This window comes from Felis catus, chromosome B1, assembly GCF_018350175.1.
Source record: "Felis catus isolate Fca126 chromosome B1, F.catus_Fca126_mat1.0, whole genome shotgun sequence".
NCBI lineage: Eukaryota > Metazoa > Chordata > Mammalia > Carnivora > Felidae > Felis > Felis catus.
The window spans coordinates 149,174,039-149,193,019 of record NC_058371.1 but is presented as its reverse complement, the minus strand read 5'-3'; the positions used below and the strand labels follow the sequence as shown (position 1 = coordinate 149,193,019).

At 36.3% G+C, this 18,981-nt stretch overlaps 1 protein-coding gene across 7 annotated transcripts in view; it reads left to right on the top strand.

Moving 5' to 3' along the window:
* The first annotated feature begins 1,035 nt into the window (after positions 1-1,035).
* Positions 1,036-18,981, top strand: part of YTHDC1 (YTH domain containing 1) — a 35,309-nt gene continuing 17,363 nt past the window's right edge. For 2 of the 7 annotated variants that reach the window (XM_003985312.5, XM_006931083.4), the window contains exons 1-7: positions 1,037-1,428; positions 10,605-10,706; positions 11,327-11,655; positions 11,777-12,206; positions 16,405-16,494; positions 16,964-17,017; positions 17,578-17,672. In XM_003985312.5, the coding sequence (XP_003985361.1) occupies positions 1,401-1,428; positions 10,605-10,706; positions 11,327-11,655; positions 11,777-12,206; positions 16,405-16,494; positions 16,964-17,017; positions 17,578-17,672 (1,128 nt within the window). In that variant the 5' untranslated portion in view covers positions 1,037-1,400. Of the gene's footprint in view, positions 1,429-6,080; positions 6,117-10,604; positions 10,707-11,326; positions 11,656-11,776; positions 12,207-16,404; positions 16,495-16,963; positions 17,018-17,577; positions 17,673-18,981 lie in introns of all 7 variants that reach the window. The other 5 variants (XM_019829412.3, XM_019829413.3, XM_019829414.3 and 2 more) reach the window with 5 other exon arrangements.

Sequence of the window (18,981 nt, the reverse complement as noted above, 5' to 3'; positions counted from 1 at the left end):
TCAGAACAATACCTGGCGCACAGTAGGAACACACAATTTTCAGCAATTATCGTTAGAGTGTAATTTCTTGCTAACTTATTTCTTCCATATATTATACTGATTCCTATGCATCTGATGATACATAGCTGAGTTTTATATTTACTGTTTTTCTTTCGTTTTTTTTCTACAAGCCCTCTTTAAATTCTTCCCATTGACTTTTCTCAATTTGTTACAATGGCCATCAAGAGTCAAGACTCTAGATTATTTGTCTTTGAACATGCTATTTGTTTTTATATAACAATGTTACTTTCTTTTCCCTCCAAATTTCCTTCCCGCGTAAACTCAGTTACCGAGGAGTAAAGCAAAATGACATTTTCAGTCCTTTGGTTCATAAACTTTATGCAAGTTTCCTTGCAGATTTTACCACATTATGTAGTTGAGTAATTTTTGGTCACTTCAGTAGTTTCAATTTCTCAATACTCTGTTTAAATCAACTGTGTACCCCAGCGCCTCAATAAATACCTAAATCAAATGTTATTACATGAATTACAAAGCTATACTAAAGTACAATAGAATTAATTTCCCCAATTAACAGCAAAACTAGTAGGCTTTTGTGACAAGTGAGCGGGTTGCATCCTGCGCTGCCTTTGGCTAACCCTAGGGCACCAACTATGAAAGTCTATTTGGCACTAAGAGTACAAAGTGGCGGCGGCAAAGGGACCCGCCCAGATTTATCCTAAATCTCCGATTTCCAGAATTAGGAGATCCGCGTAACAACCAGAAGCATCTTTTGTCCTCGGGAAGGTCCGTCAGTAGGCTTTTCAGGTGAGAAAACAGCGCCACCAGGGTGTACGCATCGCTACGGGGTGCTCAATAAACCGTAATTTCGGCGATCGAATCGCTGAAAAGAAGACTCAATCCGTGGACATCCGGGCTGTGGGAGACGAAGCGACGTGCTGACGTTATCACGTTTCCCTTGCCCACCCCGCGTTTCTCCCGCCCCTCTCCGCACTGTGACGGTCCCAGGAAGGAACGAAGCGTAAACAGCGCAGGGCATTTCGGGAGCGGGATTGTTTCAAGCAGGAAGCAGGCTCCATTTTAGCGCCGCCCGCCGTCGCCATCTGTTTCCCTTCCCTCCCCCTACCCCCTCCCGTACCCAAGCCCCAACGGGAAGGCCGGGCCTAGGGCGCCAGAGGCTGGAGTGAAAGGAGAAAAGGGAGAAAGGGAAGAAGCGAGGAGAAAAAGGGTGAGTTGAGAAAGGTGAGCGGTAGAGGCCAAGGTGGGAAGCGCGCAGCCCAGCGGACGGACTGACGGACGTGCCCGTGCTACGGCTGCCGCGGCTGCGGCGCCCGCGCGGGTCGCGTCGAAGCGGCGGCGGCGGCGGCAGCAGCAGCAGCAGCAGCGGAAACAGGAGGGGAGCAATGGCGGCCGACAGCCGGGAGGAGAAAGGTTAGTGCGGAGAAAGGTGACGGGCGGAGGCGACACTCGGGAATCGGTCGATGGAGCCGTGGTTGTCGTTGCGGGGTGGGGGTTGGGGAGGTTAGCCTGCCCCGCGCGGAGCCGATCCGTCCCAACCGAGACACTTGCACCCGCTGGAAGAGACTAGGCCTGCTCTTGCGTCCTCGATCTCCGAACCACCTAGCACTTCATCTCTCCTGGGTTTTTTTGTTTTGTTTTGTTTTGTGTTTTGATCCTAATTCTCTTCTTTTTCCGTTCTGCAGTCCTGGGCGCGGCCTGTTCTTAGTGGCAGGCCCTTGGGTTTATTTCCTGGTAGGATTATGCGGGTGTAATGCGTATTTTCAGAACGACCCTTTCTTTTAGGCAAAATTTCGAAAATCCTTAATGCCACGGCCAAAGCTGGTAGTCTAGTAAGTGAGCATTTTTAAGAAGTGGTACAGGTGGATTAGTAATCTCGAGAAATATCTACAAGTAATTTGTGGCTCTTGCTGTTAAATAGGCAAAGTGGCAAGAATTGCCCCTCTGGTTCCTCGAACACTTATTTTGGAAAACATGATGTTTGAAGCAATAATTATATGACTTAGACATGGCAAAAAAAAAAAAAAAAAATCCTAGCCACTATTTTGATAGAAACACGTTGTGTTAGCTCCCAGAAGGTACAACCAGGAACAAATGGGTGTAATTTATAGAGAGCTGAAGGAGTAATACAGTTACAGTAAATATAGGAAAAACTGATGTTGGTAGAAAGGGATGTCATGTCTTTTGAAAAACCGACCTCCCAAGTGCTACAGATGTTTGTGTATATCCTGGATCAATACCTGTCTGGAGAGTGGTCTAGTTTAGATGCTGCTTTTAGGGTCTTTTCTAACCTTAAGGTTATCATGATTGTTTTGGGAAGGTTATAGTTAACAAAAATATGGTGCTGCTGCTGCCCTGTATATACCTCACAGATCTCCTCTTCAGTGTGGCTAACCAACTTGGGGTGGGGATTTGTTGAATGGATTCCAGAGTCAAGTTGCACTAGGCCCACGATCTCTTTAGTTTTTCTCCTTAAGAGAAAGATGAGTCTTCATGCTTCATTAAACTGCTCTAGGATAGGGACAAGCTTGGAGCCTGGAGTGTGTGGAAGTATCTTTAAGAAATTGGGGCTATCTTAAACCAATTCAGTGATTAGGTTGTCGTAGTTTGACCTAAGTCTTAAAAAATGCACCCCTTTGAGAAGCACGAAAAGAATGTGAAGGTCGGGTTGCAAGGTGTTAGTGACAAAAAAGGGACTGCTTTTAATTAGTAGTAAATTTAGTTACTACAATAGATCATTTCAATCAATAAGAATTCATTCAGTCGACATTTGATTGCATCAGAATGTAATCTATGAGCTCTGTGTTGGAGTGAGTGCTGGTTGTGATCGGTAAGGTAAACCAAATACAAAATGAGTAAAAGTCCGTACTTCTCAAGGATTCATTGTTAAAATCAACACAGTTGTTAAATTAGTAATAGAGTAGATACAGTAAAGTGCATTTTGGAAGAAGAGTCATTTTTAAGTTTATTTATTTTGAGAGACAGAGAGAGAGAGAGAGAGAGAGAGAGAGAGAGAGAATCCCAAACAGGCTTTGCGCTGTCATTCAACGCAGAGCCCAAAGTGCCCATGTATCTCGCGAACCGTGAGATCATGACCCGATCCAAAATCAAGAGTTGGACACTTAACCAACTGAGCCACCCAGGCGCCCTGAAAGTAGGTGATGTTTTAAAAATTGTTTTAGAGATGGATTTAATGATGAAAGTTCTTAAGAACATGTAATGCCACCTATTAGCAATACTTAGGGTAGTCATCCAACTTTTGAAAGAACTCACATTTTTGTAGTTTTTTAAAAAAAGTTAATTCCCATAGTGGAGTTTATATCTCTTAAATCTTTGATATTAGTGCTTGTCTTTATAGATTAGCTCAAAGATGGTCTCTAGTGGGAAAGCTAGCAAATATAAAACCTATTGGAATTGCTTGTTTAATTTTGTAATGGGAAGATTTCCAGAATAATTCATTTTGCAAATAAAGAAACTGAGTTCCAGGGTGTCTCACCTAACTTTATTTATCATTGTTACACAGCCAGAAAAATAGCCAGAATTAGAATATCTAATTCACTCTTCCTTATACTTCTGCAAGAAAAAGTGGGAAATGAAGTATTTGTCAGTAGTTACCTTATGCAAAACATTATGAAATTATAAACTTAAGCCCTCTAAGAATCTTAGACTTCTCAGAGGCCTTAAATGATTTCATGAATGATGTAAAATCTTGATGAGAAATGAATTTAAATTGCAGACGTTTGCTGTTGGTCACAGAACAGTTAAAAGACTTGGTTATAGAGTCGTTGGATTATTGGGCTTTCTACATTGGCTATGTAATAAATAGACATTAACTTCTATTATACTTCTATAATACCCATATTTAGAACCTGAAGCCTATATAACTGGACAAATTGCCAACTCCCTCTGATTCCTGTGGTGATTATTTGTCCAAAAAATAGATTTGAATGATACTAATACTTTATGAGGAATACAAATCTTTTCTATTTGAAATACCTTGTATGCGTTTTATTTCTTAAGGTCTTATGAAGTTCTCTCCGAAAAACAGTGTAAAAGTTTATCCAAAATGTGGAAAGTGATTTACCACTTTCATAAGTAACATGTTTTTCTACATTACTGAACGGAAAGCTCCATGAGGGCTAAGAGTAGGTCTATCTTACTCACCAGGTTCCTGACATACAGTAATCATGACTCAGTGCCTTGAAGAAATGACTTGCAAGGTTGGACTTGGTTCATAGCTGACCATGAGACATTTGCCTCTGCTATCCAAAGTCAAGGATTTTGTCAGTTTAAATTGTGGCAAGAGCACATAAATATGTACACACAGTTATATATACATACACATATTTTATGAACATACTTCAGCCCTGTTTATACTGAGTCCTTAGAAAAAGATAGACTTTCTTGGTTCAATTTAGTTAGGGCTTTAGAAAGCATAGAGTATGTATTTGATAACCCAATGTATTTGTTTTACCCAAATAGAAATAGGATAAAAAAATTTAAAATACTCTCCTTAAACTTCAGATTGTACGCTTACTATGCTTAGAGCAGAAAATTTGGATGTGATGGGAAATGCAAGTCTCTACACTTCATTTAGAGGAATGACAGTTTTGAATGACAAAGTAACTGAGACTGGTCTAATGTAAAATGTAACAGAAGGGTAGGTTCCAGGAAATTTTGCTTCATTGTCAAAGCCGACTAAAACTATATTAAATGAATTAAAAGATATAATCTACTTCGGTGTTCTGTGACGTAAAACAAAATGTGTAGTATACTTAACTGGCCAGTTTTCTTTAAATACTCTAGGTCTTTGTTCCCGACCCTCAAATAAATAGCACTTTGTATCTCCTGACCCAGAAGTTTCCAGGTCCAAAACAATGGGCTGCTTTCTCAGATAAAGGTTAATTTTCTACACTGATATCCCTGGAGTTAAGGCTGGTGGCCTTCCTGGGCCAGGAATTGCAAGATTAAAGTGTAATTCTGGTATAATGGAAAGAGCACTACATTTGTATGCATAGTTGTGAGATTTTTGTTATGTCACTTCAGTTCTGTGGGCTGCATTCTGGAATTCTTGTTATATACCTAACCTTCTGGTGGTTAAAGTACTTTGAAAGCCAGTTAGATTTCCATTTTCCCATGATTATGTAAAACAAACTGGGGTACCTGGGTGGCCATGTCGGTTGGGTTTCTGGTTCTTGATTTCGGCTTGGGTCACGATCTCTTTCAGTGGGCTCTGTGTGACAGTGTGGAGCTTGCTTGGGATTCTCGGTCTCCCTCTCTCTATCCCTAACCCATGCACGCCTGCATGTACTCATCATGCGCATCCTCACTCATGCACTCTCAAAATAAATAAACTTAAAAAAAAATCCCCCAATAAAACAATAAAAAAGAAGTTTTGTTAGTCCTAACATCTTGAAAATTTTTGAACAAGCTTTAAAACAATGATTGTTTTTATTTTCTTTTGCCTCCTATATCCCTGGAAAACTCAGTTTGGTAATTGTGACGGTAACTAAGATTGTGCTAGTTTGCACCAGTGATGATAATGAGGTTCATATACATCATATATTGTGAATGCAAAACATTCACAGATGATTGCACTTCTACAGAGGAGTCAAGCTAGCAGCAAGCCGCTTTGTGTTGTTTTTGAGACAATGTTTAAGTCCATCATTTAAGTCCACATGAAAATCTGAGTTTGGGAATCCTTGAAAATTTGGAAGATCTGACAACATGGTGCTTGAATTTTGTCAAGGCAGTTAATCAACTAGAGTTGAGTACGATTGTCCTCCTTACTGTTTCTACTCTTTCACAAAATATCATGCATATTAAGCTTATTTGCAGTTATTTAACATTGTTATTCATGAGTTGCAGGCTTTTATGCATACTAGGGTCCAGCAGATAAAGTACTTCTTTAATAGTTAATGGTAGGTATTAGGTTTAACAAAAGGAAAAGAGCAAGCACGGTCTGTGTGCAAGCAGTATTTGTAAATGCACGTATTCATCCGGCATAAACCCAGATTGTCTCTTGCAAAGCCTTGACATGTTACTACCTCTCTGTGTCTTAACAGAAGACTATCAGGACTGCTCCAGCTGGTTGCTTTCAGGTGAGAATCTGGATCCGTAAAGACCAAATAGTCCGTTCAAAAAATGCAAGGTCTGGATTTTTAAATTAAATCCTTAAAGTTTTCAAAACAGTGTCCAAGAGCTAGATTCATGCAAGTTGTTAGGGTATAACTTTGGATGGATTTGAGTTTTAGCTGTAAATAGAAATACTGTTTAATGAGTAATTTTGTTTCGTGTGAGCTAATTCATTGTGACAAAATTCATTATGTTGTGAAACCTTGAACAGTTTTTGAGTTTTTAAAATAGCTTTAAAAAAATACCGTATTCTTTATGTAGATTTTTCAAAAAACATTGTGAAGTGCTTTATCTCATAGAAGTATATACTTCTATGAGTTATTTTTGTAGCATATGAATTGTATGTTCATGGAACTCTTAATGACATTTACTAATCTTTGTTCATTTTAGTATTAATATTCTTAGGTTGGGTGCTGTCAAGCTACTATGAAGGAACTGAATGTATATGAATATTTATACAGTATATTAGTGTATAATTTTAGGGCAAAGAGTGATTTAAAACTCTTTATTAAAGGTTTATTTAAAAAATTAAAATAAAAATTAAATTTGTTAAGGTAGTTTAAAGGTCATGCTAGAGAACTAGTGGGTGTTATTTTATGTTAGAACTATTTTTTTTTTTTCCAAAAAGGATATGGCAGTGATGATTAGTATTCAGCAGTGGTAGTTTCTGAGAATATTTAAATAATCTTCATTTTCTTTATAATTAGTTCATTTTAGGGACTCTTGGTTTTGGCTTAGGTCATGAACTCATGGTTTGAGAGCTCAAGCCCTGTGTTGGGCTCTGTGCTGACAGCATGGGACCTGCTTGGGATTCTCTCTCTCCCTTTTCCTCTGCCCTTCCTCACGTGCATGTGCGCTCACACGTGCTCTCTCTCTTTCTCTCTCTCTCTCTCAAAAAAACATTAAAAAAATGTCATTTATATTAGGGGTTGGCAAACATTTTGTAAAGAGTTATATAATAAATGACATTTTAGGCTTTGTGGGCCACAGAAGGGTTTGTCACATATTTTTTTGTGTGTCTGTCCCCCCCTCCCCCCCCCCCTTTAAAACACAACCTTTAAGATGCAGAAACCATTCTTATTTTTACCTTACTGGTTAAAAAAAGCAAGCCATAGGCTGAATTTGTTCTGCAGGCCTTAGTTTGCCAATACTGTGATAAAACCACAGTTAGATTATTGATGTCACGGAGTATAATACATAAAAATTTGTAGACCATCAAGTGAGAATGTAGTGTTTGATCCTAAGTAAATTTCAAGATGTTACAGTGTCACTCATACAGGGCTTTCTGGTGCATTAATTGAAATTAATCTAGTGCACATTACTTTTTAATAATATTTTGCATTTTTTTTGTGCCCTTATACTTTGTTTAAAGATTTTACTAGTACTTCCCTTCTAATTTAACTATAGATTTTAGAAAACCTAAACTGGAGGCTTGTACCCCCAACTGTTTCTAGACAAGTGAATTTGGTCACCTGGCACTTTTGAGCTTCCTTTTCTTTATCTGAAGTAATGGATGATAAAACATACCTTAGGTGATTCATTTATGTATATAGGATATATGTAAAAGTGGTAAAATGTTAAAAGAAAAAAAAGGAAGCACTGGTTAATATTTGTTGTGTTAAAAATTTGTAGCTACTTAAAAAAAAATTTTTTTTAATGTTTTTATTTATTTTTTGAGACAGAGAGAGACAGCATGAGCAGGGGAGGGGCAGAGAGAGAGGGAGACACAGAATCCGAAGCAGGCTCCAGGCTCTGAGCTGTCAGCACAGAGCCCAATGCAGGGCTCGAAGTCACAGTCTGTGAGTTCGTGATCTGAGCCGAGGCGGGGTGCTCAACTGACTGAGCCACACAGGTGCCCCTGTAGCTGCTTTTTAAAACTGCAACCAGTCTCTACATTTGATTAATACACTTATTTGTTAAGGCTTTTTAAAACAATAATGACCTTTTTTTTAATAGGGAAACCATGATCTAATTTCATGCCTGAAATTTATATTGATTTAAATTAACCTGTACAGTTCATTCTGTGTTAGGTTTAGCACATATAAAGTATATAATTTAAGGTGAATGTTCAGGCTTTTGGGTTGTTCTTTCTACTAATGGAATTAGTGATTTCATGAAAAGATGTGTGTAGCACTATGTTTACTTAATTGCTTATTTCATTGTGATAATTGTTGTTGTTCAGAAATATAGTTAATTCTGTGAACATCTGTTGGATCCAGTGTTTCACTGATCAGAGAGCTAGAAGTAAATAAAAATTCATATGATGTATATATTTTAGAAAAACAGTAAAGTATACTCTTAACCACCCAAAGAAAGGAATTGCTGTGCCATTCCAGGCAGTGTCACTTTTGATGTCTTACACAGAAACTGTGTTTGACTCCAAATACTGAGATGTTACTTTTTCCTGTATCCTATGTAAGTAACCTTGCTTACTTTCCTATCATGCCTACATTGTGTTTTAGTTCTCTTCAGTCACTGATTTCTGTCTCCCTTTGGAGATATTTTAGTCTGATTTAATTGTTTATAGACCTCAGGTCAGGTTAATAACCCTTGCTATATATATAAAAAAGTAACCCTAGCTATACTTTTTTTTTTTTAATTAAAAAAAAATGTTTATTTTAGAGAGAGTGTGTGTGCAGAGAGAGAACGGGACAGAGGATCCAAAGGGGGGGATCTGTGCTGACAGAGAGCCCGATGTGGGGCTCGAGCTGTGAGATTATGACCTGAGAGGAAGTTGGACGCTTAACCAATTGAGCCATCCAGGTGGCTCCATGCTTGCTATACTTTTGAACGGGCTTTGCTTTTTGGCTTGAACCATAAATGTAATTGTCCTAACCCATCAACGTTTATGAGTTCACATTTCTCTTTACCACACCTTGAATTTGGAAAGATATTTTTGACACCAGAATACTTAAGTGTTCAAAGCATTTACCATTAATTTTAGTGTATTATTTAAAAAAAATCAATTTAAGGTGGTAAATATTTGCATGTATTTCTTAGAACTTACTTTGTCCTGTTGTATACGTGGGGATGCAGTGACAAAACTGAGTTGTAGGTTTTCATGATCATTCAGCGCGTTAATTGTAGTCAGTAGTTCTCTTGACTGAACAAGTTACACTTTTCAGAGTTGATACCAGCAGTTTCAAACGTTTTTGATTGTGTAGCACATCAGTACTTTTTTTTTACTTTTAATGTTATTTTGACATATTTTGGACAGAATAGATAAATGAATAGTACAAAAATTTTTTTTATCTTTGAATTATATTCCACAAATGTTAACTTTTTACCATATCGTTTTTCTTGAATTCATTCTCTCTTCTCTCTTTCTGTGTATATATGTGGATATATGCATATGTAGACACACTTTTTTCCTGAACTGTTTGCCAGTTTTAGACACGGTGTTTCTTCGTCCCTAATACTAAGAAATAGGATTTTCTTTAATTTAACTATAGTAGTATCAAAATCAGGAAATTAACAGAGTGGTACCATACTCTACAGACCTTATTTAAATTTCACTAGTTTCCCTGTCGTGTGCGTTGTTCAGTTATTGTGTCTCTTAAGTCTTTTAATCTGGAGTAGTTTCTTAGTGGATTGGTATTAGCGGATTGGTATTATTTCATGACCCTTTGTTTCAGTTTGATGTTTCCTTAAGTATAGGTTCAGAGTTTGCATTTTTTTTGCATTTTTTTAATTTAATTTTTTTTTTTTGAGAGAGAAAGAGCATGAGAGGGGGAGGGGCAGAAAGAGAGGGAGATGCAGGATCTAGGCTCTGAGCTGTCTGCACAGAGCCCAATGCGCAGCTCAAAACCCATGGACCTCAAGATTGTGACCTGAGTCGAAGTCGGATGCTTAACCGACTGAGCCACCTAGGCACCCCCAGAGTTTGCATTTTGGCTGGGAATATCACAGAATTGTTTTATTCTTAGTGCATCATGCCAAGTCTGTAATACTGATTTGACATACTGCTGGTGATGTTAATTTTGATTACTTGGTTAAGTTAGAATCTGCCAGGTTTCTCCACTGTAAAATTATTTTTTTCTTGGTAATCAATAAGTAGGTTGTGAGGAGTACTCACCATCCTTGGTAGGTGTGTGTTTATGTTACACACAAGTATTTCTGTTCTAATTTTTTATGCACATTTTAAAGCAGTTACAAAAATGAGAAATTAGAGGTTGAAGTACAGATATAGAAGTTTTTAACATTTTCTCTTGTACTCCACTATGTCCTTTCATACCCTATGGAGTGGGTGTACACTAACTACTCCTGGCTTTGTAGTCCAGAGTTCTGTATCATGTCCTTTATCTTGTATGGTTTTATAGAATTACTGTCGTGTCTTGATCCTGAAATAAAAGATCTTTGACGGTTATGTTTCCATATTTACATAGACCCAACATAGTCAAAGATAAATGCTTAATGGTAATGATTTTTCCCTATTTTTAATTTCCTGCTTTCAGATGGAGAACTTAATGTTCTAGATGACATTTTGACTGAAGTACCAGAACAGGATGATGAACTGTATAATCCAGAGAGTGAACAAGATAAAAACGAGAAAAAGGGTATGTAATATTTTAAAATTTTTTGTTAAAATAAGGTTTTTTTTTATTGAAATTTTTAAAAAATGTTTTATTTATTTTGAGAGAGAGGGAAGGAGTGAGCCAGGAAAAGGGGCAGAGAGAAAGAGAGAGGAAGAGAGAAGGATCCAAGCAGGTTCAGTGTTGTCTGCTCAGAGCCTGACATGGTCTCAGACTCATGAACTGTGAGATCGTGCCCTGAGCCAAAATCAAGAGTCAGATGCTTACCCAACTGAGCTGCTCCGGTGTCCCTAAAAAGTTTAAATAGAGATTTAATTTATTAAGAAAGTGACTTTGCTTTTGCTCTTGTTCCTGGGGTCAGTTAACACCAAAAGTGTGCAATCATTACAAACTGTGGTACCCAGTTTAATATGAATAAAAGTAATCTATTTCTTTTCAAACGTGTGAAATTTCTCAAATACATGAATTTATTCCAGTATTTGCAAACTATGGTTTATGATTAACTTTGCAGTAAAAATATTTCAGAAGACATTTTAAAGATAAGAGCTCTTTTTTCTCTCTGATACATACTCTCTGTTAATCTTTGGTGAAATAAATAGAAGACATAAAACACTTACATGTGTTCTTTAAATTGTATTTTTAAGGATCAAAAAGAAAAAGTGACCGAATGGAATCTACTGACATCAAGCGGCAAAAGCCTTCTCTTCATTCAAGACAGTTGATTTCTAAGCCACTGAGCTCATCTGTCAGCAATAACAAAAGAATAGTTAGTACCAAGGGAAAGTCAGTTGCAGAGTATAAAAATGAGGAATATCAAAGATCTGAAAGAAGCAAGCGTCTAGAAGCTGATCGGAAGATTCGTTTGTCAAGCAGTGCTTCTAGAGAACCTTATAAGAGTCAGCCTGAAAAAACTTGTCTCCGGAAAAGGGATCCCGAAAGGAGGACCAAATCCCCTACACCAGATGGTTCTGAGGTAGTAAATGTTATTGCAGATATAAAACAGAAAGCAATTCTTTTTGAGGCATTAGAACTATTTATTCAGTCTGACTTTATCTGTTATATGACTGCTGATTCCCTTTTTCTTTAAACATCAGAGAATTGGGCTTGAAGTGGATAGACGTGCAAGCAGATCCAGCCAATCTTCTAAGGAAGAAGTTAACTCTGAAGAATATGGCTCTGACCATGAGACTGGCAGCAGTGGTTCTTCTGATGAGCAAGGCAACAACACTGAGAATGAGGAGGAAGGGGTGGAAGATGTGGAAGAAGATGAAGAGGTAGAAGAAGATGCGGAGGAAGATGAAGAAGTGGACGACGATGGAGAAGAGGAGGAGGAGGAGGAGGAGGAAGAGGAGGAGGAAGAAGAGGAGGAGGAGGAGGAAGAAGAAGAATATGAACAGGATGAGAGAGACCAGAAGGAAGAGGGAAATGATTATGACACTCGAAGTGAAGCTAGCGACTCTGATTCTGAATCCGTTTCCTTCACAGATGGATCTGTCAGATCTGGTTCAGGCACAGATGGATCAGGTACTACTCTTTGTATATATAAGTTTCTCTTAAAAAAAATTGACCTGATTTTATTTTTGAACATACTTAAATTGAATTATAAAATATTTAGAGATGTAGGATGTTAATAAGACTGTCTCATGATTTTTTTACAATTATATGCCTTTGAGTATTAGAAATACATTTGAGTAAGGTTTACATATCTTAGTAAATGTGTTTCCCAACTTCATATTGTATTCTAAATGAATGCAAGTCTGATTGTTTCTCTATGGAAATGTATTTCAGGTTTTAAGGTTATAAATTCTTAGGTTTTCATACCTGTCAGCAGTTTGTTTAAACACTGTTACCTGATCTCCTTGATACTGACATGGAACCTGTCTGGTTGGCATTACAGTATTTCTATATCTGATACCTGTAGATTTCTGTCATTTGGCAATAGAAATCAAAACAACTTTCTTTTTCTCTTGGGAACACACACTGTTTTTCCAATTCTATACCTGTGGATTGACAGACTTGCAGCCCAAAGGCTGGTGTAAAAGTACAAGAGGTGGAAAATAAGAGTGTAAGATTCTTGTGGGGAGATTGGTTAAGAGTTGTCTTGGGTTATTCCTTCAATACTGCATGTCCTACCACTTTATCCCTGTCTGATCAATGAGATGTAAATATAGGAATGGTAGGTAGTTGCAGTCATGAGGCTAAGAGGGGACCATCTTTTGGGGGAAAATTCAGAGTACAACAAGGAGAGATCAGGGTACTTAAAAGAACCCTTGGCATTATATGATGGTTACACATACTGTCATGACTGTCTTATGTTAAAATGCAGCCAGATCTGCTATATATACTAAATGAACTAAACTTTGGAATATAAGAACAATTCTATTCTTTTGTTATTACAGAATAGTTACAATTTCATTATTAATAGAGTTTTATCATTTTGATAGTACATTGTTAGTAAGTCACATTCTTAAAATTGTATAGGTGATAGAGCAAATGGCCAGCTATTTTCTAGTGATTGGCAACTGAAGTGCTTTCAACCTTTTGCTTACTGGAGTTCTAGGTTTCAGAGTTTAGACAGGATTTTAAGAGATTTAAAGAGTTAAACGGAATTGATGGGAAGTTAAGTTTGATATAAAAATTTGCAGAATCTTTTTTTTTTTTTTTTTTAAGGTTTATTTATTTTTTGGAGACTTAGAGTGTGAGTGGGGGAGGAACAGAGAGAGGGAGGCACAGAATCTGAAGCAGGCTCTCCAGGCTCTAAGCTGTCAGCACAGAGCCCAACTCTGGGCTCAAACTCACAAACTGTGAGGTCATGACCTGAGCTGAAGTCAGACACTTAACCCACTGAGCCACCCAGGGGCCCCAAAATTTGTAGAATCTTTAATTCTGTTCTCCCATTATACTTTTTGCAAACTGATGAGATGATGTATTTTTTTGTAATTTATAATAATGAATGGAAAACAAAAAGTGCATTGACAATATGGAACGAATGTTCATTTATTGTGACGACTGTAAGAAACATCTGTGGGGTAGAGGATATTTTATTATAGCCATCTTTGATATCCATGTTATGAACAATATTTCTTGTATGTCTTATTTAAGTCAAACAAAGGTGACTTATTTAAATTGGGTAGGACTTGAAACAATCTGCAGTTTTAATAAGCTCTTAGAGATGCTGCTGATACTGTATCAAGGTGCTTAATAATACATATTTTTGTGGATAAGACATTTCAAATTCAGTGGTAACCAATAGTTTCATGAAGCTTGATATCAAAACTATTTATAGAAGAGATTTATTATTATAAAAGAGATACCTGGAATTCTTACTTTCCTTATTAAAGGGAACTATTGTCTTTGGAAGATCCCTTATGTGAGACATGTTTCAGAGACTGTATTGTGGGCAGGAAGTTACTCTTTATCGTGGAGTAGTTTCTCATCATAATGTGTGAAAGAAAAATGGGGGTGGATTTGGAACTCCCTAATTAGGAGATGTCTATTTTTAAACATGGGGGATCACAGTTTAGTTTCTGTGTCATGAATTTTCTTGATTCTAGTTTATTTTACCTTATTTTTTTTCTCAGAATCTTTGGTAACTTCTTTATAAAAGTGACATTTGGTGGTCATTAAAGGTTTATTTGTTAGGTGACTTTCATTGTTCTTTTGATCTGAAAATAGTAGTTGGAAGAGGCGATCATAAACTCTTAAGAGCAGTGGGAGTTATTTCTAATGGTATTTATTTTAAAAGTTTAGAAGCTTTCTCTTAAAAAAAAGTAACAGTTGGGCAGGGTCTTAACTCTGCTTCTCTTTTTTCTTTTTTCCTGTATCATGTTAGTGAGATTGAACCATAAAGTATTGTTTTTAAGCAGCAGCAAGAGGTGTATTATCATTAGTGATCAGTTCATAATGCTTATTAGACTCCTACATATTCAAAGAGAAAAAAATGATAAAACATGCTAGACTTTTTAAATAAAAATTTAACAAGGTTTTACTTTTAATCTCTGTGAATTTCCTATTCATTGAGTCACCGAATTGGGTTTCTGCTGAGTGCCAGGCACTATGTAGGAATGTGTAGTCAGTGAACAAAACAGACATGTATGAGAGAGATTTAGGATTTGAACCTCCTGACTCTCATCTATTTGGGTGAGATTTTCAGCCATTTTATACTAAAAAGCTTCAGTCTGTTCAGTTGAAGTCTTCTAGTTTGCCCTGAGGGAAAGGATTCTTAAAACTTTTGAAAGTTGGGTATTATTTAAAGCAGGCAAGCCTGGAAACAAATGCTTTTATCTATAGCTGGTTATTTGAGATACCATTATGCCCCCGAGGGATGCTAGCTTTAAATGGGCTTGGCTTTGTAATTGTGCTTATATGTGCTGCTTTGCTCTTCTCTTTCAGCCCTCCAGTAGGAAAACCAGCCTCACTCACAAGCTTATTGTTATGTCTATTTGGAGAGGCCGCAGAACATAAAAAAAGGGAAAGATGCTTAAACTAAAAGAAAAGGAATTTAGAATGTCTTTGGGATTTTCCATCTCCAGACTAGTTAGATCTGGAAGCCCCATTCAGTAGTAAAATACTTTTTCTGTTTGCTCCTAAGAAGAGAGCTCAGGGCTTAAAGCGGACTTGCATTTGAACTAGGTTCTGCACCCAGAAACTGGGACCCTGGCCATGTTGCTTAACCACTCCTCTTTTCTGTTTCCTTTTCAATAAATGCGAATAATGGCTTTAAGTGTTGCATGAGTTTGTTATGAGGATTAAGGAGATAATTTAGCTAAATCTTTTTAAGTAGGTAACTCTTTATAGTCATTCTATAATATAAAATTTTATGCGGGATCATTGATCATTTTTCTGCTGTTTTTATACAAATAAATTCGTGCATTTTCTCTCCATATTTATTCCTTCTTATTTCCTAGCTGAAAAGTAAAAGAGCTTATAATGGTATAATTAAAATACCAATAAACAGAGACAGGAGAGCCTAGTCCATTTTAGGTCTTTGTTTTTAAGCTTAATGAAGTTCCAAATTAAAATGGTTCTTCACTGACCGGTAATGTAAACTTTTTGGATCCACTGAAGATTCCCAGCTTTTTAGTAGAAATACATATGCTATCAGTAAGATTTTAGGAATAAACTTTAAATTGAATTTGAAGAAAAGACCAGTAATCCAAGAAGGAAGTGGACAAGAAGAATGACCTCGAAGACACATGAGCAAGCAGTGGCAACCAGAAAAGCAATCACCAACTTACTCTAGTGTATTATTATTAGTTTTTTTTACATTGAAAACCTTTGGGTTCTAGGGCTCATCAGACACCTAAGAATCAGAGTTGGAATTGTAATGAAGAATGATAGTATACTTTTTAGAGAGAGACTTGGAACAGTGGTACCTGATATGAAATATGATATGAAAGAAACAGTATATTTTACTGAAACAAAAGTTGTATTTGCAGATTTCCCCCCCTCTTGGAAAACTTTATTCAAAGGACTACCTTTATATATAGGATAAGTCATTCTCAGTTATGGCCATGTGTTTTTAATTTAAGTTGGTGGGAGAAACATGTTTCTGTGTTTGAACAATACCTTTGAAATGGAACACCTTCTGAGGAAATTGAGGGATCAAGGGAGAGATTAGCAATGACTATTAGAGATTGTGCAGAAACCAGGCACGTGATACGTTCTTGTTTGAGTACCTGTCTTGTAATGTTTTTAAAAATCTCATTTGAATTCTTTTTAGATGAGAAAAAGAAGGAAAGGAAGAGAGCTAGAGGCATCTCTCCAATTGTTTTTGATAGAAGTGGAAGCTCTGCATCAGAGTCCTATGCAGGTATCCTCATTTTACTTTCATTTGTGGTCATATCTGACTGATTCTAATGTAATTTGCTGTAGAAAGTGTGGAGGCTGTAGTTTAGTGTGAACTTGTTGATGTTCATTAGTATTGATTTTTGGCATGTTCAGTGTAATAATTCTAGAGAAAACTAAGCTTTTTCTTATTATTTTAATCCTGTTCTGTTACTGCTTAAGTGGAATTTCACTTTTTTTTTTTCTTGGAAGATGATGATTCAGTGACTAGTTTTCTGAGTGGGAAACTGTTCAAATATACATTATTTTTTAAAAATCCAAACAACCCAAAAAACAAAACACTCGTACACATTGAGAAGTATTTTTTTGTGTGTGTGGGTGCGCCAGGAAGAATAATTTGTCTTGAATGAGAACTTTATGTGACAAGACTGTAGAAATTTTGTCTTATCTCTATTAAAGCTCAATCTGAACAAATGTACTTTGGCTAAATACAGGTTCAGAAAAGAAGCATGAGAAATTATCATCTTCCGTTCGTGCTGTCCGAAAAGGTATCATTTAAATTTGAAATTGTTTTCATTGCATGCTGCATAAAGTCATTATTTTGCCTTATTAGTTCTCCATTAATAGTTGGTTTTAATGTAGTAATGTTCTGATATATTGCATTAAAGAAAAAATTAATGATGTAGTTTTACATAGAGACAGCTCCACATTTACTTCTTACTGCATACCTTTTAGAACAGTAACAAAAATCTCAGGATATTTTATGGTTTTGGACACCGTGGATAGTATATATGTTTTTAATAGCATAATCGTCTATTTAAATGAATGATTTTGGAAAAGAAATCTATAAAATTTGTAGCCATTTTCATACTTAAATATGAATCTGATATATCGGAACATCACTAGATTAGGTTTAACTTCTTGCAGAATGCTGGTGTCTTTTCTTAGCTTTGCTCTATTATGTGTTGTGGCTTAGCTTTCCAGGTTGAATGGGTGATTATGAATTTTAAAAGTTTAGCTGGGTTGTAGAGGGCTAATTTCAGTTAGTACAGCTTACACGTCTGTGATAATGGCTTCTGGTTAATCAGTTTGGGTTTCTTTTTTTCAGATCAAACCAGTAAACTCAAATATGTCCTACAGGATGCAAGATTTTTTCTCATAAAGAGTAACAACCATGAGAATGTGTCTCTTGCCAAAGCTAAGGTATTAGCATCAGTTCTGTTGAAACTATCCCAGTCTTGAAAATTTTAAGTGTGAAGGTAGATTTGAGTATCTTGAGTGGTATACTGTGATTTTCATTAGAGCTTTAAAGATCCACAGCCCACTTGCCACTTAAGGTCTGCTTTGTGGCCATGTAAGCGACCTAATAGTAATTTGAGTTTTCTTTTCAGTCTTGAAGGTGATTTTAGAAGTCAGAATATTTGATATTGAAGAATTATGTATGTTTTATACTTCGTACTGTAAAAGAGTATTTTTTTGGATTTTTGTGTTTCTGTTTTCAAATGCTAACTTACTGAAGTAACGTTTTAAAAGTTTCTACAACCCTTTTTTGTTTCATATTGATGCTGGTTTTACACCTTGATGTTGTTGAAAAGAAATCATTCTTTTATGGGGAGTTTCTTTTATTTTTAGAAGTGACATCACTTGGACTTACTTATTTATTTTATATCACTTGGATTTAGAAGAAAAGAGAAAGAGTTAGCTAAAAGGCCCACCCAAGCAAGGCTTTACAAAAAGGATATGTCCAGTTGCTGTTAGGATGTTGTAAGATATGAATTTTCTTTTAAAATACCTATATTTGTTACACCGTTACAGAATTTTCCTTTTCTTGATTTAAAATGAATCATTATAGCCTCTACTGAGTTTTAGAAAATTAATAATTTTATAAACCATATTTTGTCAGTATTACTGTCTTATATTTCTCATTATCCATCAAACTAGATGGAATAATATACCAAATAGCTATCCCGTGGAAGTTTATTCTGTTTCTCTGCTAGAGTGAATTTAGGCAGAAGTAATTAAGCACTTGGTGTGAATGAGATCTAGTTTGTAAGACTAGACTGAATTACAGCTTCTGCCTTACCTTACCATGCTATTTCTTTTGATCTTTTTCACGAACAAGTAATAGATTACAATGCTTTAGAAATTAGTAGCTTTGTTCTTGCTCTGTGTACAACGGAGGCTTTTTTTAGTCAAACTATTAATGTCTAAAAATTTGAACTTAAATAGGAAAAATGAGAAATGCTAGAAACCAGACAGAAATTTCCCACTTATAATTTACCAATATAGTATTTTTAATTATTTTGATTAAGCAGTTTAAGGAGAAAAATGTACATGATGTGATTCACCTTCAAACATGTTTTTACCCACAGTAAATCATTGTGATAATTAAAATAATTCTAGGTGATTGTTTCTATTATGTAGAATTCTATCTCATAAGATTTGACATCCTTCCCCCAAAATCTTTAATGATTTTGTTGAGGTTGGGAATTTTCTCCATATTTTTCTTGAG